The following is a 23219-nucleotide window of genomic DNA, read 5'->3' as shown; positions in this document are numbered from 1 at the left end:
AGGGTTGGCATTGTTTTCCCCTGTAAGATTGGGTTGGTCATTAAATATCATGACCAGCCCCAATGCAGTGTCTGCCTGATGCAATTTGGGTTGCCCATCGGTATATATTTCCCTCATTTATGGTACTAATGCATATGGTTTCATGTCGCATTCTGTCAACTTAAGCGCCAAAACATGCACAGTTCAGTATAGACTTTCATTATCAGGTAGGGAATTATGCTCTGTCTAGGTTGTTCAGGCAAAATGCTTTGTAATCAGTGTTGATTTCATTGACTAAAACATGACTAAAACAACTGAGATGACTAAAATGGGACTAAAACTAAAATGCCATTTTAGTCCAGACTAAAACTGATTTAAATTTTTACTTCAAAATTAACACTGGTCTGTACCATAAATAACATATTCGTTTTTTCACTCCAGCAGGTATATAATGATTTTGGAAATTGTAGAGAAATGTTATCTATTGCATTACAGCTTTAGACCACTAAAATTTGTTTTAGTCAACGAAAATGTACTGGGGATTTTAGTCCACTAAAACGTAGGACATTTTAGTCGACTAAAATGTACTGGAGGTTTAGTCGACTAAATACAACTAAAACCATTGCAGAAGACTAAAATGGGACTAAAACTAAAATGCCATTTTAGTCTTAAGACTAATGCCGCATACACACGATCATTTTTCGGGTTGTAAAAAACGACGTTTTTCAGGCTCTAGAAAAAAAACTTTTTCTCTTTCGTTCATAGACGGACACAGCATCCTTTGACCTTAGGGTTATGCTTCTTCCTACCAGGAGATTTAGGCAGAATTCTACAGCACTTAAGGTGTTAAAAACTTTCCTTCATGCCGCTCCTCCCAGGGGGCGTGGCTCCCCCAGGCATAACCCCCACTCTGCTTTAGCAGCCTCAGTTTGTTTCTGCCTAACCGTCAGGAGAGTCAGGCTCTCTCTGGAGTCCTGGACTCTGGAGTTTTTTCTTGCAAATTTTTTTGCATTTTGCGAGTTTTTTCCTCGCTTTTTTATTTTATTTTTATTTTTGAATCCTGCGATTCTTCTATCAACAGCCGACTGGGTGACAGGCTGGGTCCTCGACCCTTGTAGTCCCCCCAGGTTCGGCCTTCGAGCGTGTGCCGGCCCTCAGCTCCGCTTTGGGACGTCCACGACAGGCCCCATTGCTCCAGGGGCGGCCGGGGAACTTCGGTTCTAGGGCACACATATGACCGGTCTCTATGGCCTTGTCACAGTGTGTCTGGCTGACAGCCATGCCGTTCGCGGACGTTGGTTCTGTCTGGGATACCTCCAGCCAGGTAGTCGCAGGACAGGTAAGTAGTGGCCCCTTACTCAGGTAAGTGGTCTGGCTGGAATGTTTTCCCTTGGGAGGTCGACTGAGGGTTTTCCCCTGCTTTCCTCTCTCCCTTATTCCTCTCCCTCCTTTCCCCTTTGGGTGACGGCTGTGCAGGGGGTTTTTTTCTCTGGGGCTCATTTTTTCACTCGTGGTATGGCTGGGGCTGTTCTGTGTCACTGCAGGGGACTGTGGTGGACATTCTGGGCATTTTTGTGTGTGCTGTGTGCTGTTTTGGTGTACTGTCATTTTTGGGTACACTGTCTTTTTAAAACTGCGCAACGGCGGCCATTTTGCCGGAGCCGCGCTTGTATTATTCGGCGGCCATTTTCTTGTGGCCGGCGCCATTTTCAGCACTAGTTCGGCCTCTAGTGGCCGTTTCGGCGGGGAAAAAAGACCGCGAATCATCTGAGGGGACAGACGCAGCGCTGCAGCTTCTCCTCAGCACACACTTGCCTTCACAGACCGCGCTGTACCAGGGGGTGGTGAGTCTCAGGGGGCCCCATACTGTGCTCTAGCGGCCGGGAGGTGACCTGTGGGGGACTTTTTTCCTGCCCTTGGCAGTAGGGGTGAAATGGCAACGGCAATATGGAGCCTGAATCAGGCCCCTCATTTCTTACAATGCCGGAATTAACCCTTAAGCGCCCCTCCCCCTGCCACATCTGTTGAATCGGTGTCGGCTGTCCTGGAGTCTTTTCTCACCAGGTTTGAAGCAGCCAGTGCTCGGTTGGGGGGTAAAAAAGCGCCCCCCCCCGGAGGCTGTTTCTGGGGATATCTCTGACGCAGAATCTGATGCTTCTGGTTCTGTCATGTCAGAGGATGCGGGCTTAACCCACATGGACAGCGAGGATGACTCTGCTGCGGAGTCTGCTGATAAGGAATTTGTTGAAGCTCTTATTACTGCGGTGCGTGAGGCTCTTCATTTAGAGGATTTGGCGGAGACACCAGCGGTGTCAGTCCTTTTGGATTCCGCAAACCACCGCGTACCGCTAAGGTATTCCCCTGTGTTCCTTATTTAGACAATATGTTGTATAAGGAATGGGATACACCGCAAAAGGCTTTTACGGTTCCTAAAAGCTTTGCTACCGTTACCCCCTGGAGGAGGACTTTTTTAAAAAAGTGGGTCACTCCTCCGTCGGTGGACCCTCCTGTGTCCAGACTGAGTAAGGCTACTACGTTGCCTGTGGAGGGGGCTCCTGCTTTCAAGGACCCCGCTAATAGGAGAGTGGAGGCCGTGGCCCGCTCCCTGTTCTCGGTGGTGGGTTCGGTGGTAAGGCCGGCTCTGGCCGGAGCCCTGGTAGCTCAGACGCTGACTGAAAGGGCGAAGCTCCTGCTGCAGGACCTGGAGGTCCAGGGGGCTTCCGAGTCCTCTAGGGACCTGGCTGAACAGTTGATTCAGGGTCAGAAGTTTCTCTGCGAGGCGGATATGGATTAGATTCCTTTGCTTTCCAGGGCTTCTGTCTACGCAGTGGTTCTGCGCCGCCTTATATGGCTGAAGTGCTGGTCGGCTGACCAGTACTCAAAAAAGGCCTTGGTAGATTTGCCCTTTAAGGGCGGACGGCTTTTGGGGGCATCCCTGGATGACATCATTAAGGATGCCACTGGAGGTAAGAGCACCTTGCTCCCTCAGTCGGGGAAGGGTAGGGAACCTCGCCGCAAGCAAGGTCCTACTTTTACTACCCCCTAAACGGTTTTTTTCGTGCGCCAGCGCGGCTGGAAAAGGTCCGCAAGGTGCAAAAGCCCTTGCTGCCGGGCGTAAGCGCCCCTGGTTCAAAAAACCGAACAAGCCTGCGGACAAGCCTGCTTCCGCATGAAGGTCTGCCCCCGCCCGGGTCTCGGGTGGGGGGACGGCTTCACGACTTCGTGGATCGGTGGAATTCTCTTCTATCCGACCGTTGGGTTTGCGAGGTGGTCGCCTCGGGGTACAAGATAGAGTTCCTTTCTTGTCCCCCAAACAGATTTTTTTCCATCCAACCTCCAGCTTCCTCCGGATCGTCGGCTAGCCCTGTCCGGGGCTGTCCAGGATCTTCTGGACAGGGGGGTGGTTGTGCCGGTCCCCTCGCTGGAACGGTTTCGGGGGTTCTACTCCAATCTGTTCGTGGTCCCCAAGAAGGGAGGGGTTCGCCCTATCCTGGACCTAAAGGCCCTCAACTCCTTTGTCAAGGTGCAGCGATTCAGGATGGAGTCGGTCCGTTCTATCATGGCGTCCCTCCACCAGGGGGACTTCATGGCGTCCTTAGACATCATGGACGCATACCTGCATGTTCCCGTTTGCACAAGCCACCAAAGGTATCTGCGCTTTGCGATCGGGGAGGACCACTATCAATTCGTGGCCCTCCCGTTCGGGCTGGCGTCGGCACCACGGGTGTTCACCAAGGTGCTCGCCCCGATCCTGGCCTTGCTACGGCAGCGAGGGATCGCTATCGTGGGATACCTGGACGACCTTCTCCTGAGAGCTTCTTCAGGCTCAGAGTTAGAGGAGGACGTGTCCATCACGTGTCGGACTCTGCAGGAGTTCGGCTGGTTTCTGAATCTCAGAAAATCAGTGTTGGTTCCGTCCCAGAGGCTGGAACCCCTGGGGCTGGTTTTGGATTCGGGGGAGACAAAAGTGTTCCTCCCATCGCAAAACCTGCTGACCCTGCAATCTGCAGTGAGACAGTTGTTGACCCAGAAGTGGTCATCTCTTCGCTTCTGCATGCGGGTTCTGGGTCTGATGGTGGCCTCCTTCGAGGCAGTTCTGTATGCCCAATCCACACCAGGGTACTACAGAAGGAGATTCTGTCACGATGGGACAGGGTCCCATCTTCTCTGGATCACCAGATTCGGTTGAGCCATCTGGCCAAGTCTTCCCTGGCATGGTGGCTGACGTCTCCGGTGCTTCGGTCCGGGAAGTCTTTTCTTCCGTGCCGCTGGACAGTGGTCACGACGGATGCCAGCCTCTTCGGCTGGGGGGGCACCCAGTCAGCCCAGGGGCGCTGGACTCGGGAGGAGTCCCGCCTGCCGATCAATATCCTGGAGCTCCGAGCAATCAAGCTGTGCCTTGTCAGGTGGTCGCTGGAGCTACAGGGCCGTCCTGTCAGGATCCAGTCCGACAACGCCACGGCCGTGGCGTACATCAATCATCAGGGCGGCACAAGGAGCTCGGCCGCGGCGACGGAGGTCGCTCACATACTTCGGTGGGCCGAAAGGTCCGTTCCGGCCCTGTCGGCGGTATACATTCCGGGAGTTCTGAATTGGCAAGCCGACTCCCTAAGTCGCATGACTCTGGATCAAGGGGAGTGGTCTCTCCACCCGGAGGTGTTTCAGATCCTGTGCCAAAAATGGGGCACTCCAGACGTGGACCTTCTGGCGTCCCGTCTCAATCGGAAGGTACCACGGTTTGTGGCTAGGTCAAGGGACCCGTGGGCAGACGCGTCAGACGCGTTAGTGGCTCCCTGGGTCAATATCACCTGATTTACGCCTTCCCTCCTCTAAGGCTCCTACCCCGCCTGCTGCGCAGGGTGGAAGCCGAAGGTATTCCAACGATCCTGATCGCCCCGGATTGGCCGCGTCGCTCTTGGTACGCGGACCTGGTACGTCTGGTGACAGACGCCCCCTGGCGTCTGCCTCTGAGGGAAGATCTCCTGTCTCAGGGCCCGATCTTCCATCCTGCTTTACGGTCACTGGCTTTAACGGCGTGGCTGTTGAGAACCAGGTACTGAAGGACCGGGGCCTGTCGGGCCCGGTAATCTCTACCATGCTGCGTGCACGGAAGTCCACTTCTCGAAAAATTTACCATCGTACATGGAAAGCATACATCTCTATGTGTGAGGAGATGAAGTGGCACCCCCGTACTTACGTGGTGTCCCGGATCCTGCTGTTCCTACAGCGGGGAGTGGACCAGGCTCTTGCCTTGAGCACGATCAAGAGTCAGATTTCTGCTCAGGCTGTTTATTTTCAGCGTCCCTTGGCAGCGAATTCTTTGGTTCGCACGTTTGTGCAGGGGGTCCGGCATGTGGCCCCCCCGGTGCGCCCTCCGCTACCTTCTTGGGACTTGAACTTGGTCCTCTCGGCGCTTCAGCGTGCCCCCTTTGAGGACATTCGGGAGATCCCCTTGCTGACTTTGTCGCAGAAGGTGGTCTTTCTGGTAGCTATTACCTCTATCAGACGAGTGTCTGAACTGGCGGCCTTGTATTGCAAGGCCCCCTACTTGGTCATCCATCAGGATAAGGCGGTGCTGCGCCCGCAGCCCTCTTTTCTTCCGAAGGTCGTTTCGGCCTTTCACATTAACGAGGACATTGTTGTTCCATCATTATGTCCTCAGCCGAAGAACCCGAAGGAGGCCTCTTTACATTCTCTGGATGTGGTTCGGGCCCTTCGAGTTTACTTGTCGGCGACAGCTCCGTTCCAGAAGTCGGACTCGCTGTTCGTGTCTGTGTCCGGTCCCAGTAAGGGCCTGGCAGTCTCGTCGGCCACCATTTCCAGGTGGATCCGACAGGTTGTGCTTCAGGCCTTCGCCCTGAAGGGGCGGGCGCCTCCCTTTCGGGTCATGGCGCATTCGACCAGGGCGATCGGGGCCTCCTGGGCTTCCGACACCAAGCCTCTGTGTTACAGGTGTGTAAGGCAGCGACCTGGTCGTCGTTCCACACTTTTTCAAAGTTTTATAAGGTGGATGTGAGTGCATCTTCTGATGCCTCCTTCGGCCGCAGGGTGTTACAGGCGGCAGTTTAAGGTTGGAGTTCCTCCGTTGAGTAACTCCGATTTTGTTTGGGGTGTAACCTGTTTTTGCTGTGTTATTTTCCCACCCCTCGAATTTTTTTGACACTGCTTGGGGACGTCCCTAAGGTCAAAGGATGCTGTGTCCGTCTATGAACGAAAGAGAAAAAAGGATTTTTGTACTCACCGTAAAATCCATTTCTCTGAGTTCATAGACGGACACAGCACCCACCCCTCCTTTGTTTGTACTGCTTGTTACGAACTGAGGCTGCTAAAGCAGAGTGGGGGTTATGCCTGGGGGAGCCACGCCCCCTGGGAGGAGCGGCATGAAGGAAAGTTTTTAACACCTTAAGTGCTGTAGAATTCTGCCTAAATCTCCTGGTAGGAAGAAGCATAACCCTAAGGTCAAAGGATGCTGTGTCCGTCTATGAACTCAGAGAAATGGATTTTACGGTGAGTACAAAAATCCTTTTTTTTTTTCAACTTCATCATTACAACGGCCTTGCCTACACACGATCGTTAAAAAATGCTCTAGCAAAGCGCGGTGACGTACAACACGTACGACAGCACTATAAAGGGGAAGTTCCATTCCGTTGCAGCGTGATGAATGTGCTTACTCCATTACAAACGGTAGTTTTACCAGAACTAGCGCCTCCCGTCTCATAACTTGCTTCTGAGCATGCGCAGGTTTTTCACGTCGTTAAAGCCCACACGCGATCATTTTTTACAACCACCCGAAAAACTACCTTGTTTAAAACGTTGTGAAAAAATAGAGCATGTTCGAAAAAAAATTGGGTCGTTTTTCAGAACCCGAAAAATGCTCTGAAGCCCACACACAATCATTTTAAATTACATTTTTAAAAAACTTCATTTTTTACAACCCGAAAAATGATCGTGTGTACGCGGCATAAGACTAAAACTAGATCGAAATTTGGTGCCAAAATGAACACTGTTTGTAATCGGCCTAACTTTGCAGCAGCACGTCATAGGAAACAAAAGCATCTACATAAAGGATAATCACACTTTTGCTACAAGTATCACAAAGACTCCATTACTAAGTTTGTAACAAACCGTGTTATAAGGCATGAAATGAATAGCTGCTGGAGGTCCCTGTAAGATTGGAAGTAGTGGGTGGTCTAATTCAATTCTATCTATAACGTGAAATGGCTTCCTTTCCATTGCTGATTTGATCAAAAACTGAAATACAGTATCTCACAAGTGAGTATACCCCTCACATTTTTGTAAATATTTTATTATATCTTTTTTTCCTGTGACAACACTGAAGAAATGACACTTTGCTACAATGTAAAGTAGTGAGTGTACAGCTTGTATAACGGTGTAAATTTGCTGTCCCCTCAAAATAACTCAACACACAGCTATTAATGTCTAAACTGCTGGCAACAAAAGTGAGTACACCCCTAAGTGAAAATGTCCAACTTGGGCCCAATATTTTAGTGGCCACCATTATTTTCCAGCACTGCCTTTAACCCTCTTGGGCGTGGAGTTCACCAGAGCTTCACAGGTTGCCACTGGAGTCCTCTTCCACTCCTCCACGATGACATCACGGAGCTGGTGGATGTTGGTGATCTTGTGCTTTTCCAGCTTCCATTTCAGGATGCCCTACAGATGCTCAATAGGGTTTAGGTCTGGCAACATGCTTTACCAATCCATTACCTTTACCCTCAGCTTCTTTAGCAAGGCAGTGGTAGTCTTGGAGGTGTGTTTGGGGTCATTATCGGGTTGGAACACTGCCCTGTGGCACAGTTTATGAAGAGAGTAGGAGGATCATGCTCTGCTTCAGTATGTCACAGTACATGTTGGCATTCAGGGTTCCTCGAACTGTAGCTCCCCAGTGCTGGCAGCATTCGTAAAGCCCCAGACCATGACACTCCCACCACCATGCTTGACTGGAGGCAAGACACGCATGTCTTTGTATTCCTCACCTGGTTGCCCCCACACACGCTTGACACCATCTCGACCAAATAAGTTTATCTTGGTCTCCTCAGACCACAGGACATGGTTCCAGTAATCCATGTCCTTAGTCTGCTTGTCTTCAGCAAACTGCTTGCAGGCTTTCTAGTGCATCATCTTTAGAAGAGGCTTCCTTCTGGGACGATAGCCATGCAGACCTATTTGATGGAGTGTGCTGCATATGGTCTGAGCACTGACAGGCTGACCCCCCACCTCTTCAACCTCTGCAGCAATGCTGGCAGCACTCATATGTCTATTTCCCAAAGACAACCTCTGGATATGACGCTGAGCACATGCATTCTACTTCTTTGGTCGGCCATGGTGAGGCCTGTTTTAAGTGGACCGTGTCCTGTTAAACCACTGTATGGTCTTGGCCACCTTACTGCAGCTCAGTTTCAGTCTTGGCAATCTTCTTGGCAGTCTTAAGCCATCTTTATGTAGAACAATTTTTTTGCAGATACTCCAGGGAGTTCTTTGCCATGAGGTGCCATGTTGAACTTCGAGTGATGAGAGTGAGAGCAATAACACCACAATGCCTTCTTCCCATTCACACCTGAGACCTTGTAACATTAACGAGTCAAATAACGCCAGGGAGGGAAAATGGCTAATTGGGCTCAATGTGGACATTTTCACTTAGGGGTATACTTTTGTTGCCAGCGGTTTTGAGATTAATGGCTGTGTTGAGTTATTTTGAGGGGACAGCCACTGTCAGGTATTCTGATATCTTGCGGCACTGGCTGGCAAAATACTATAGCAATCCATGCTGTATAGGAATTCCGTAGCAAGTGTATGGCAAGCTTAAATAGGAGGAAGAGGCAAGATCTTTAGACTCCCAATCATTTCTTATTCACAGGGGAAGCAATTGTAGTAGGAGTGCCTATTGATTACATAAAAAAAGATGATCTTGTGTATATTAGACGGTACAGTGTAGCATGCATACATATTCGCATGTTAGCATTACACAATCCAAATGCTATTCAGAGAGCGTAGTAAACTCCCAGAGACACGGTTTGTGGTCAACAAGAGTGAATAGGGTAGGGTTTGATGAGGTGACAGAGGTGATCTCGCTTAAATTGGTAGCCCTGCCTATTTTGTACTTTGCAGTTCTTTTTTAAAGCCACAGAACTCATTTGTCCCACATGAAGACAGTTTACTCTTCCTTTGACATCTGTCATTTTGATTCATGCAAACACAGGGATGAGCATTTGGACTGATATTGCCAAATCTCAAAAGGGGTGTGTGTTTTTTTTTGTTTTTTTGTATCTAATCTAAATATATAGTTTGAGAATTAATCTTTTCTTAATTTCATGATTTGCTTATCAAATGTGTATTGAAATATTCAGTAGAAGTAGAACTTTTGATTCACCAGTGAGGAGGGGGGCAGAAAATCTTGCAGGTAGACACGCAAGGCCTTTTATCTCAGGGAATAACCACAATTGGGGCAATTTTTTTTTATTTTTTTTTTAGCCCGCTAGCTAACAATCTTCAGTTTAAATTCGGCATCTGGTTAAACCCTATAAAGAATGTCTTGATCTCCGAAGCTGTTGGTTCAGGCAACTGTTTCTCTTTTTATCAACTTGAAAAGATCTTCATGCCTGAATTCTGTGTCTGATCTGACTTTACGCAATTGGAGTGTTACCTATTGTTTTCCACATGTAAATGATGCAGAGATTACCATTCTGTGGGAAATTAGACACTGTTATTACACCATATTGGGTGTTTGTGACTGCTGAGGAATAAGATACAGGCATAATACCCATGTTTGCTAATAAGTTTAATAGAACAGATGCATTTGCTGTTCTAGGTCTGATCTTAAATTTCTTATGTTACTGTCTGTTTAGACATAAGGCTTTCAAGCCAAAAGTTACAAGAATACTGCAGTTCTGTGGATGAATAGTAAGTCGGTTAATATTTAAATACTCTTGCCTTCTATTAGGTCTGAATGGGGAGCTAGATGAGTTACTGATGGAAGCTCAGCTTTTACAAGTCTCGCTTCCTGAAGTACAAGAATTGTATCAGGTGCTCATGACCCAACCAAGCACAACAAACCCAGAGAGCAACCTAACTCTCTCAGGAAAAGACCGGGGACCCAATAAACAGCAGGGAACAGAATGGAATGCGGCACGTTCTGAGGTAACAAAAAATAGATTTTGACTATTGACAACTTATTTTGCATCTGTAGGTTTTCTCAAATAAAATGTGTCTGGATCATCATTACTCTGAGGCAAGTGAAATGCTGGACAAAATCGTAGTGATATGTAGATGATGAATTTTAAGTTAAGTTCATCCCTCTCCACTTGTATTTCATCCCTATTTACCTGTTTTTTTTTTTCCTCCATTTTTCGGCACCGACGAAAACCAGCCTGGGTTTCCCATCAGATGTTTGCTTGTCCGTTTAGGGGCACAAGCTTTTATGAGAATAGCAACTATTTTGTCAGTATCTGTAATTTTGGGGGCATTGTGAGACAATTCTTTGGATCCAGTACAGTTTGTATTGTCCCTTACCATTCAATGTTGCTAGATGGCAATGCTTTGTCCTGAACAAAAAGTTGGTATGACTACAGTAAAAACAAAAAAATATTCTTTTTTTTTTTTTTTTTTTGTTGTTTAGGCGGTGTACTGCATGACCAAGAAGGAGAGGTCAGACAGCACAGAGAAGAAGTTGAAGAGGCGTCATGAAGGTATAGAGAGGAGGATGAGGAAGACACCAGCTCCTCGAAAAAAGAGGGTGAAAACGCTACAGTCCAAAGGCTTATGCAGTAGAGAGCAACGGCTTGATAGAGACAGTGACTCAAATAGTTCTTTCACATCTGAATCAGAGGATGAAAATGCAATTTGTCCAGCAGATCATTGCATGGAACCAGAAGGAGATGAGGTAGGTTTTAGGATTTTGACAGCCATTTTGTCCTTTATTTTCACCTGGCAATTCTGCTAACTTTTGTCCCAGGGAAGCTACCCCAACTCGCTTCATCTTCATTACAGATTAGTAGTTTACAGAAGGAGGATAAGATTGTGCTATTAGTGCAGCTCCCATGAAATGACAAAGACTCTGTTTCTGGCAAGATCAATGGGTATTTTCTGTACTTGCTGAAAATATTTCTAGCCTGAAAAGTTAAAACGAATGCAGTCACCAGATCTAAAGACTAGTAAATGCCAATAAATTTACATCTTTACTGGGGTTTAAATGCCCTTTTAAAATATAAAGAAAACATTTCAAAAATCGTAAGTAATTTACCAGAAACTAAGCAGTATATTTTGTTTTTATTGATTCAATACTTAAACAAAGAAAGACGGCTTTGTTTAAAAAAAAAATAGGTCTTTTGCGATTGATCGAAAACCATTGTTTCTTGATTATACAGTGAAGGACTCAACCATATTTATAGACTACTGAGTTATATGTTGCTACCCTCAGCTTACTAGACACTGATAAACAGAACTGTAAGGACCCCCAAATACGATAAAAAAAAATGTTTTCATAGTGTCCTTAGGTCATGGATGCTTGATTACGTACCAGCTCTTCTGTCTGCTTACACAGCCTATGAATTGGTATTCTAGGCATGTCACTGGGACCGATCCAAACCGTGCCAAAATAAAGGAAGGGGTGGGGTTGGCCTGTACATGTACTTCGACACCATTTCAAGAGGGTTTAAAGGCGGCTGTGATCACTTGGCAGTGTTTTATTTTTATTTTTATTCCCCCTTTAAGAGGGCACATTCTACTGTGGCACACTATATTAACTCCTTCAGGGCAGTTTGAACCCTTCCCTAGCTGCATTACTGTGAGTACCTTGAGGGGCTTATTCCCCCAAAAAATGGAGGATAAGCAGATGAAAGATGGATGTAAGGTGTGTTCGGACAAGCCTTCTGCCAGTGGATCCATAAGTGGTGGGGGACGTTCTTTCTCCAGCTAATGATCCTTTTTCATTCAGCAGAGACATTTATCTTCTGCCTTTTCCTCCTCTTCAGTCCCATTGGGCACATCCCATTCATTTTGTTTGAGCTTAGGGTTTTCCACCTGTATGGTGGGTTTTATGGGGGGGAAAAAAAACCATTGCCATGTTAGAAACTCCGAGCCACAGAGGCTCACGTCAGTTTCTCTGCCTCGCTGTCTCTCGGACTGTTTTAACGCCAGGGTAGAAGAGGCTTTCTTCAGATTTCTAAGAATCTCTGCAGTAAGCGGCCATTTCCATTGTTATCTCCCCAAAACTCAGATGTACCATCTTCGTACTTGTCGATAAGGTGTGTTGTTGAAAACAGCCCCTGGATTCTGTCTGATCAAAAGTTACTAGTTTAGGGTGCAAGAAGGCTCCCAAGCCGCTCAAGACCTTTTTAGTGTGCTCTGTGATGTTGAATTTTGAATTTTTTCTACAATGACTGAAAAGGGTTTATATTTCTGAAAAGCTTTTCTCAAAAACCTCAAATGGAAGAGGTGTGTGTGTGTGTATATGTGTATGTATTTATGTGTATGTGCGTACACAGTTGTGCTCATAAGTTTACATACCCTGGCATAATTTAGGATTTCTTGGCCATTGTTCAGAGAGTATGAATGATGACACAAACTTTTCTTTCACTCATGGTTGGTGTTTGGCTGAAGCCATTTATCATCACTCAACTGTGTTTAATCTCTTTAAATCATAATGACAACAGAAGCTAGCCAAATGACCCTGATCAAAATTTTAAATACCCCAGTTCTTAATAACCTTGTATTGCCTTCTTTAACATCAATGACAGCTTGAAATCGTTTGTGGTATTCGTGGATGAGGCTCTTAATCTTCCCAGATAGTAAAGCTGCCCATTCCTCTTGGCAAAAAGCCTCCCAGTTCCTGTAAATTCTTGGACTATCTTGCATGAACTGCATGTTTGAGATCTCTCCAGAGTGGCTCAATGATATTGAGGTCAGGAGACTATATATATATATATATATATAAATTGTCTGCCTCAACAGATCCCCTACAGTTACTAAAAAAACACAAGAAAACTGCGCTGCAACACAATGTTCTCAAGGCAGCAGCTATCGTGCGAAGTACACAGTAAACATAAAAACAAACAAAAAGCTGCGCCAAGCTAATAAAAATGATAAAACCTCTCCTTGAAACGGAGATTAACAAAGTCCAAAAAAAGAGTCCTTATGCACATAGGCAAAAGCTACTGATGTAATGTTCAAAGACAATAATTCCATAGAAAGTGGCTATTGCTGAAATAATGGATCTTTCAATCACCCGGTGACATGTATACAAGTCGTGAGATCCCTCCACCGAGAATAATGAGCCTCTTACCAGATGGCAAGTAACCAGAGCAGTTGGCTATAGCCCAGCCACGGCCTTTGGGTTCCCCAGGGATCACAGGACAACAACCAACAGCGTCACGACCGTTATTGATTAAATCGCTCCATTGGGACGCGTCTGTCTGCGCCCGCGTCGGGAGTCTGAGTCTCTGGGTTGTCTTCTCTGGCATTCACGTCAGGAGTCTGAGTATCTTCAATGTGTTACTGCTGGACTGGATGTCCCAGTCTTTAAAGGCGTAGTGGACATCTGTTCAGATGTACCAGATGCTTTGCCTTAAAGGTTGATGTCTCTTTGGTGAACATCTAGACTCTTTTATTAAGGAAGTCACCAGTGGAATAAGCACTCTTTTGCCCTAGAAAAAAAAAAAAAGCGAAGGCTCTTGGAAACAAATCCTCCTCTCTGGGTTTTGAAAGAGTTCCTTACATCCTTTTTGTATTGAATCAGGCAGGGCAATTGGTGCATCCTGCAACAGGTGGATCCACTTGCATCAGGGACATGGATGATCAGTCCAGAGCTGAGGCAGTTTTTCTGTCCCGGGCTCTACCACTCACTGTTGTGAGCACCAGAGGCCTCTGCTAGATTGAGGTTTTCCTTTGTTTTAAGTACTTTGGGCTACGTAGGCTTCACATGTTTAAGCTGGGGGGCCTTTCAGGTTATTCTCATTGTTCTCCACTTGCCCAGACGGATGTGGTATGCTGATCCAGTAAAATTTCATTTAGGGGAAACAAGAATTCAGAAATTCTTAAACATTTGGAACTGCCAAAAGTAGTTCAACTGAACAGTAGGCATTGAGACTTCCAATAGATGTAGAAATTGTACCACAAATAGGTGTATGAAGGAAATCAATGCCTGCACAGGGCCTAGATGAAGACTCCTGGAAGGCCGCTCATGTGCTGTTCCAGATTGTCAGGATTTGTATTGATCATCCTGCTTCTTTGTTTCTGGCTTTCATGGCTTGGCTATTGATGTCCAGGTTTTTAAAGACTGAAGCATATCTAAATCTGTAATTCAGAGTCATGGGGCTTCCACCTTTAGGAGTTTTCCCCTGGGACAAATTCTTTCCCTCCTACAGCTAATCCTGGACCAGCATTTGGATTTCAGTGCTATTAGGGGCCAGATTTCTGCGTTCCCTGTTCCTTTTGAGACAGTTGGCCTTTCACTTACTGTTTTTTGAGACTTTTGCATCGAGTGTTTCTAGTGTAGTTCTGTTTTTCTCCTGTGACTACTTGGGATCTGAATGTGGTTCTCTAATAGTTGGGTTTAAAAAAGATACAGATCCTCTCTGCATTTCAAGAACTGCTCTGACATTCCTCTACTGCTACCTGGCTCCCTGTTTACTCATTTATTGTATTCTACCAGTCGTATGTCAAGGCTTCTTCTGATGTCCACTTCAGGCATAAGGTTCTTCTGATGCCCCCCCCCCCCCCCCCCCCCCCCCGGGTTTTCTGTTTTGCTTTATGCCTGTTGACCTTCATTTTGCTGTCTTGCCAATCCATCTGTTGGAATAAACAGTCTGACTGCGGTTTATGGCCATGTTGACACCAAGAGGTGTGTCTGAACACACATGCTTTTCAGTGGGCAGCCCTCTGTGCAAAAAGCTGGCAACATGCTTTTTGAAATGTGAGTTGAAAATGGCGCCTAGTGTATTGTTTTGTAAACCGTATAAAAAATCAATTGTAAAGGTGTTGGCGCTAAAAACATTCAAAATGTTGACAATATTAAGTAAAAATTTTTTTATGGTGATTGAAAAAAGCAAATAAATATATAAAGTCTAAAGTGACAATCCCAACACCATAAATGAAATCATCTGGTTTGATGTTCCTTCAAATAAAAGCTTCACCATGAGTGCTCATGAGGTAGATGGCAATTCGCCAAATGTATCTGACCACTTTTTATAGTAGGTCAAAATGCGCTTGGGTTGAATGGACCAGAGGAATTTTAGGTATGCATCTCTCCACTGAGTGACTCCTCCAGATGGTGTCTGAGGCTAAGGGAACAGACTCCACCAAGGACAAACAAAAAGATCTCTTATGGTGTACCACATTTTTAATAAAAAATGTTTAAAAAGGTAACAAAATATTTTGCACTCACATGTGACTGTGCTATGCCCAGCACTAAGGTGTCTACAGCATGTGCGGGTGGATATATTGGGGCGGCGTGCGATCCACACATCGTTCTGGATATACCAAAAGGATACCGCATAGAGGACCAGGAAGTGACGAGTCCGTGCTTCTACGTACGTTTCACCGTACTGGCGTCGTCATGATATTCATTTTGTATGTTTTTAGCACCTTTACAATTGTGTTTTTTATGCTTTTTGAAATGGCGCTGTACCAAAACACATGGTGCTTCAGTACAATGCACTTTGGCAGGCGCGAAAGCACGCACTTGTGGGAAAACGCACAATTTTGCATGTATTCCTGCAACGCACCTAGTGTGAATGAGCCCTTAAACTTCCTGTGCCCCTAGGAAGAAATTAAGGATGTTTGTATTTGCTGTAAAAATCTATTTGGGGGGGGGGGGGGGGGGTCTATGTTTTTATGACCATACTCCCTGTACTACTTTGCTATAAAACATCCCCCAGCAATACTACTTGGTTTTCAGGAGATTTCACATTTTGCTGTATCTGGTATCTATACGATCGTGCACCAAAGCATTTGCGGTACGACTTTAATGAAGTGATTGCAAGAAATTAGACTTTTCATTTTCTGACAACAATGTTTATTTTTTGCAGGTTCATTGGGTGCAATGTGATGGAAGCTGTAATCGTTGGTTTCATCAAGCCTGTGTTGGTCTTTCTGCTGAAGCTGCTGAGAAGGAGGATTACGTGTGTGCCCACTGCATTGATGCAATTGCCGCTACACACAAATGAAGTTCTCCACTCAGATTTGACTGTACTGCTCCCAGGACTTCAGGATTTTTTCCTCCTAGACATGTGCCCGGTTTTCTTTTCAAATCCGGCTCCTGATGGTGCTTTTCAGACCCTGAAAACCAATCTCTCACTCCTTCTTCAAGACAATTGGGATTTAATAAAAATACAAATTGTTTTGTATATTTTACTTAACTTTTCAACTGTTACACGTTACAGATGTGCTGGTTCTCCAGCAAAATTAATTGTTCTAGATTGTTTTGCTGTTTAAAGATGAGCTTTCATACCTCACTGAATGGATCCATGGTCAGTGCAGTACATTAGGAGGAGTGTGAATGAAATGTTAACTTGTGGTAAGGTACCAAGAGTTTGAGGTTTCAGTTCCATTAAACGACACCTAGTTTTTGTCTTTAATGTAGGACATGTTTCCTGAGCAATAACATTTTTTTTCTCCCTGTCATTAATTACAATATTTGAATTGAGATACTGAACCTGTTGCTCTGATTTAAGTGGCCACGGCAATGAAGTGGGCCTTTGTACAGAATGGTGGATTAGTAGGTGCTTAGGGCAGCCAGCGTGTTAGATATAGCAAACTGAGCTCTGAAAGTTTCCTTAAAATCCTGTTAATTATTATTATTTCTTGTTTGTTTTGGCTTTTCTTGTAGCTTGTATCAAATTTTGCAGTTTATATTGTGGAATAAAATCCTTGGTTACAACAAAATGTTTTTGCATATTTAAGAGCTAAAGCTGGTTATTTAAAGTGCTAGAATGCTAAAATTTCACCTGGTCTTGAAATCCTTTTACTGGTAATTGGAGCCAATTGATAACTCCATAACACATTGAATGGGTCGTGCCATTGCTGATCATGGTTGACTGGCTGTTATTCTGACCATATGACTTTAATGCTTGAACACTGGCATGCAGGAAATGCAGATTATAGAAGTCTTCGTCTGTGTTCCTGGCTTGACTGCTTCTCACTTGATAGGTTTCCCCTAAAGAACAAAATATCAAATAAACTATTGTGAATTATATAAAAAGAGGTGTATATCTCCAATCTTGCGGTTCTATCTTGGATTGTAGCTGACAACTAGCATTTTCTGAGTAACGGTAGGTACAGGTTACCTTTTAAATATTTTTATAGTAATCTTGTGATGGAAGAAATGTATAGGCAACCATTACTATCTGAGTTTTAAAAGGTGAAAGTCTGGGACTGTCATGCTGATCTTGGCTTAATACTGAGCCACTTACTTGGAACAAGTCTGCATTCCCACCGTCCATGCTTGATCCATGCTTACGATTTACTGGCCCTTGCAGCAGAAATCTATGGCCTCCTAACCCTCGCCAAGGCGAGAGACGTTGGGTTATGGTGGTGGGGATGGAAAAAATTGGAGCCAGCTTGAGAAATCGAACCAACAAAGGTGTGAATCACCAATGTAAAACGTGGTGTGTGAATCTTCACAATTTTTTTTCAATAGCATTAGATGTTTTAATGTATGTAATGCCACATTTTAACGGTAATTATAATGTTGTCCTTGAATGAAACGACTAGCCTTTTGTATCTGTTATATTTATTCCAATGCATTGTGTAACATTATATTAGAATATTTACAGTAATATCTGATTCCTGAGTAAAATTGGCCATACGCTAGTAGATTTTCAAACAAACTATTCTGACTCCAATTGTTGTAATAGTCTATCAATTACTAAGGTCTCTATGCCTGGCCTGTATATAGCAGAGACACTCACTGTGGACAGTCTTCATCTGTTAGCTGAACTCGCCAAACACTTGAAATCCACAAATGTCTTTATTACATGCTAATCGCTTTGGCAATACAATAGGGTGCAGTAGACTTGATATGGAAGTGTTTTAGTTGGTCAAATGGGAATATTGGCTTTTCCTAGCCCCAATGTATGTCTTGTAAGGGAGAAAGGATAAAACTCTCACACCAGAAAGATGAAGCCATCTCACTAGGAGGGGGAAGGAAATAAAGAAAGTAACATGCAATACAAAAAAGGTCATAAAGGTGGCAACATAATAATAATAAAAAAATTGACTACAAAACACAGGCTGTATACAGGCATACCCCACTTTTAAGTACACAATGGGACCAGAGCATGTATGTAAAACGAAAATGTACTTAAAGTGAAACAATACCCTTTTTCACTTATAGGGTGTAGTGGGGGGTCAGGGGGTGTTAGGAGCTGTAGTTAAGGTCTCAGGGGCTGTAGTGGGGGTGTCAGGGGCACACTGGAACAAGGCGGGCTATGCTCTCTGAGCTTCAGCTCCTTCTACTGCGGCTGCAAAATGTCTGTACAGCGCTTGTAAGGCACTTTACATACACTCACGGGTATGTCCTTACTCGCGAGTGTATGTAAAGTGAGTGTACTTAAAGCGGGGTATGCCTGTACACATTTGCTATTGGGGGGGGGGGGGTAAGCCAAGGATAAATCCAAAGAAAACTCCAAGCTCTTACGATCAGCTCACGGAAAACCAAATTGACCTGTCTAACAGTATGTGTTAAAAACGTGTTCAGTCTGCACACATTTGCAAATGCATGTGTAAGCTACAGGCCCCACCAAGGCATCCCGCTATCTGTAGTCCTCCTAACACTAGCTTATGAATGACTCCTCAATTGAAGATAGATGGAGGGCAGATGGTATGAAGTGAGCCCACCCCTTCTTAAAGGTACAGGGGCACACTGAACACCCAGCACATAGCACAATGGTTGAAAAAGTGTCGGTGTGTTGCCTGATCAATATAACAATAATATAAAAAAGGAAACCATTGCAGTAAGCGGCATTGGAAGGCAACATAAGTTGGAAAAAAAGCCAAGGGTAAATCCAAGGAAAACTCCAAGTTTACTTACCGACCAGCCCGCAGACAACCAAATTGACCTGTCTAGCTATATGTGTAAAAAAAAAAAAAAAACAGGTTTAGGTTAGGACTACAGATACCGGTGTGCCTTGGCGGGGCCTGTAGCTTACAAATGTATTTTCAAATGTGTGCAGACTAAACCCGTTTTTAAAGCATACTGTTGGACAGGTCAATTTCGTTGTCCGGGCTGGTCGGTAAGTGAGCTTGAAATTTTCCTTGGATTTATCCTTGGCTTTTTTTCCTAACATGTTGCATTCCAATGCTGCAAATTGACAGTTATTGGTGGGGGCAGTGGCTTTTTTTTTTTTTTTTGTATACACATTCGCTGTTGATGTCTTGAAAATCCGAAAGTCAAAATGAGAAAAAAAAATCGTATAATGCAACAACCTAAACTATTAAGGCAAGAACTATTATATATTCTACTATTTTATTAGCTGAAAATCTTTGACATCTTCAGTTCCTAAAAGGCAAAAGCAGTATAAGTTCTGTGATAGGTCTGATAAGTCTTTACAGTATATTGTCTTTCAACCTTCGCCTCCACCTATACTGTAATGTCATCACTAGGAGTGCTCTTAAAGCGGGAGTCCACCCGAATTTTTTTTTTTTTTAACATTACATTGAGGCTCATTTTGGGAAGCAGAATCGGGGTTTTTTTTTTTTTTTTTTTTTTTTTAATTGAAGCAGTACTTACCGTTTTTTAGAGAGATCTTCTCCGCCGCTTCCGGGTATGGTCTTCGGGACTGGGCCTTCCTATTTGATTGACAGGCTTCCGACGGTCGCATACATCGCGTCACGAGTAGCTGAAAGAAGCCAAACGTTGGTGCGGCTCTATACAGCGCCTGCGCACCGATGTTCGGCTACTTTCGGAAAATCGTGACGTGCTGTATGCGACCGTCGGAAGCCTGTCAATCAAATAGGAACGCCCATTTCCGCAGCCCATACCCGGAAGCGGCGGAGAACATCTCTCTCTAAAATGGTAAGTACTGCTTCGATTTAAAAAAAAACACCCGATTCTGCTTCCCAAAATGAGCATCAATCTAATGTTAAAAATTGAGTTTTTGGGTGAACCTCCACTTTAACCACTTGCCGTCGCCGCACCGTCATAATACGTCCACAAGGTGGCTCTCCTGGGCGAGATCACGTATTATGACGTCCGGCGCGTGAACGGCGATGGGGCGCGCGCGCGCCCCCCCGCCGTTCCCGATGATCAGATTCGATGCAGAACTGATCAATCACCAGGTCCAGGCCAATAAAATCTGGCCTGGACCTGGTGATCGCTCCAACCAATGGTTGTCTTCCCCTGGCAATGTTTTGTAAACATTGGCAGGGGAAGTACTGCTCTCTCCCTCGTGTCGGTCTTTCCGTTCCAGACCGAGAGGGAGAGAGCATCTGAAACGTGAGTTGCACAACACTACTCTAACACCAGGTCACATAGGCACACATTTAACCCCCTGATCACCCCCCAAATTAACCCATTCACTGCCTGTCACTGTGTCACCCAGTACAGCAATCAGATTTTTTTTTGATCGCTGTACTAGTGTCATTAGTGACAAAAATAAGTGTTAGGGTCATCAGTCTTAGGCTCTAAATAGTCTAGGGACCCCCCCTAACCCCCCCCAATAAAGGTTTAACCCCATCATTACCCCCTGTCACCAGTGATCACAGTATAAGTGTCACCGGTGACACAGTTTAGCTAGTTAATTTTTTATTGCATCAAGGCACCCGCCATATTTTTTGCAATAAAATTTTAACCCCCTGATCGCCCGGCGGGTGATCAAAGTTTGGTTTTAGCGCCAGATAGGGTCTGCGTCGCCCCAGGCAGCGGCCAATAGCGCTAACACCCACGCACGCACCATACGCATCCCTTTAGTGGTATAGTATCTGATCGGATCGATACTTGATCTGATCAGATCTATACTAGCGTCCCCTGCAGTTTAGGGTTCCCAAAAACGCATGGTTAGCGGGATCAGCCCAGATACCTGCTAGCACCTGCGTTTAGCCCCTTCGCCCAGTCCAGCCCACCGAAGTGCAGTATCGATCGATCGATCACTGACACAAAACACAAAAACACATAACTGCAGCGTTCGCAGAGTCAGGCCTGATCTCTGCGATCGCTAAGTTTTTTTGGTAGCGCTTGACTCGGTCACTAACAGGTCAGGTGCTTTTTTGCCTGTGAATCTCACCACTGTACCCCTAAATTTAGAGCCCAAAATGGCAAATCGATGGTACAGTGATGAAGAGGCCTACTTGTTTATGAGCCTGACGGATAGTGATGAGGAGGTCACGCATCTGTCAAATTCTTGCTCAGAATACGATCCTGTAGACGACAGTGGCTCCCTGACAGATAGCTCTGACGACGGAGTGGTCCCTGCTAGGGTCAGGCGTACCAGACCCCGATCTTCTGCTGTCGCTGAGGTGCAAGAACCGCAGGGCTCTCGTATGGAGGAGAGAAGTACTAGCGCCGCTATTCCTTCTGGTGAACTGGCAAGCACCAGCGGCCTAGTACATCCTGGTCATATATCCAGCACTGCAGTAACACTTGGTGACGTGGCGAGTCCCATAAGTGCAGTTCAAGCTGGAGAGGTGGCAAGCACTAGTAGTGTCCCGCTGCCACCAAGAAGAAGAAGACGACAAAGACAGGCCCGTCCCCATAGTGCCCTTCCTGCTGCATTCGCCAATCCTGATTGGGTACCCACCACTTCTGCAGCACCCGTACTTCCCCCATTCACTGGCCAACCCGGAATTCAGGTGAATACAGTTGATTTTACGTCACTGGATTTTTATTCGCTGTATTTCACGGAAGATCTCTATAGATCTATTGTGGACCAAAGCAATTTGTACGCTGGTCAATTCTTCGCCGCTAATCCCCAGCTGTCCCTTGCCAGAGATTGGAAGCCAATTACGGTTTCCGAATTTAAGATCTTTCTGGGCCTTTCCCTCATCATGGGCATTACTAAAAAGAGTGAGCTGCGGATGTATTGGTCCACGCACCCAGTTCACCATATGCCCATTTTCTCTGCCTCCATGACCAGGACACGATACGAGCAGATCTTGCGGTTCATGCATTTTAGTGACAATGAACTCTGTCGTCCTCGGGGAGACCCTGAATTCGATCGGCTCTACAAAATTCGGCCCCTCGTAAACCACTTCAACGAACGGTTTGCAGCCTTGTATAATCCCAATCAAGTTGTCTGCGTTGATGAGTCCCTGGTTAAGTTTTCTGGCCGCTTGTCATTCAAACAATTCCTTCCCAGCAAGCGTGCCAGATACAGGGTCAAGTTGTATAAGCTCTGTGACAGGGCAACAGGCTATACATCTAGCTTTATGGTTTACGAGGGAAAAGACAGTCACGTAGAGCCGGAGAATTGCCCTGATTACATAGGGAGCGCTGGTAAGATAGTGTGGGAATTGGTGTCACCCTTATTCGGAAAGGGGTACCACTTGTACGTGGACAATTATTACACAAGCGTGCCACTTTTTAGTCACCTTTTTGATTATGGAATTGGCGCATGTGGCACCGTGCGACCTAATCGCCGGGGCATCCCCCAACGGCTTGTAGAATCCCGTCTTAGTCGGGGGGAGAGAGCCTGCTTACAGTGTAATAATTTGTTAGCAGTGAAGTGGAGGGATTCACGGAATGTTTTCGTTCTGTCCACGCTTCACGCAGACACGGCAGTCCAAATTCCTACGGCGACTGGTGTTGTGGAGAAACCCCTCTGTATCCACGAGTACAACCTTAACATGGGAGGGGTGGACCTCAATGACCAGTTGTTGGCGCCGTACCTAATTGCCCGGAGGTCCAAACGCTGGTACAAAAAAGTGTCAGTGTATTTGTTTCAATTGGCTTTGCTGAACGCTCATGTGCTATACAGAGCTTCAGGACGGACTGGATCCTTCCTAAAATTCCAGGAAGAGATCGTCGAAGCCCTTCTGTTTCCAGATGGTGCTGTGCCCCACCTTCCCAACGCAAATGCAGTGAGCCGGCTGTATGAGAGGCATTTTCCTTTTGTCCTCCCTGGTACCCCTACCCAAAGATCCCGCCAAAAAAGATGTCGTGTCTGCAGCAAACTCGGATTTAGGCGTGACACCCGCTTTTATTGTCCCGACTGTCCTGACCAACCTGGTCTCTGCATTGGTGTATGTTTCAAACGCTACCACACACTAATTGAGTTTTAGCGTAGGGTACA

The 23219-nt window shown here is 45.7% G+C and overlaps 1 protein-coding gene across 2 annotated transcripts in view; it reads left to right on the top strand.

Moving 5' to 3' along the window:
* KDM5B (lysine demethylase 5B) overlaps positions 1-16878 on the top strand; it is an 89614-nt gene extending 72736 nt beyond the window's left edge. For both annotated transcript variants that reach the window (XM_040337835.1, XM_040337834.1), the window contains 3 exons: positions 9941-10137; positions 10616-10879; positions 16023-16878. In XM_040337835.1, the coding sequence (XP_040193769.1) occupies positions 9941-10137; positions 10616-10879; positions 16023-16160 (599 nt within the window). In that variant the 3' untranslated portion in view covers positions 16161-16878. The remainder of the gene's footprint in view (positions 1-9940; positions 10138-10615; positions 10880-16022) is intronic.
* The last annotated feature ends 6341 nt before the right edge of the window (positions 16879-23219 follow it).

The sequence above is a fragment of the Rana temporaria genome, chromosome 2 (assembly GCF_905171775.1).
Source record: "Rana temporaria chromosome 2, aRanTem1.1, whole genome shotgun sequence".
Lineage (NCBI taxonomy): Eukaryota > Metazoa > Chordata > Amphibia > Anura > Ranidae > Rana > Rana temporaria.
This window is presented reverse-complemented; position numbering and strand designations above follow the sequence as displayed.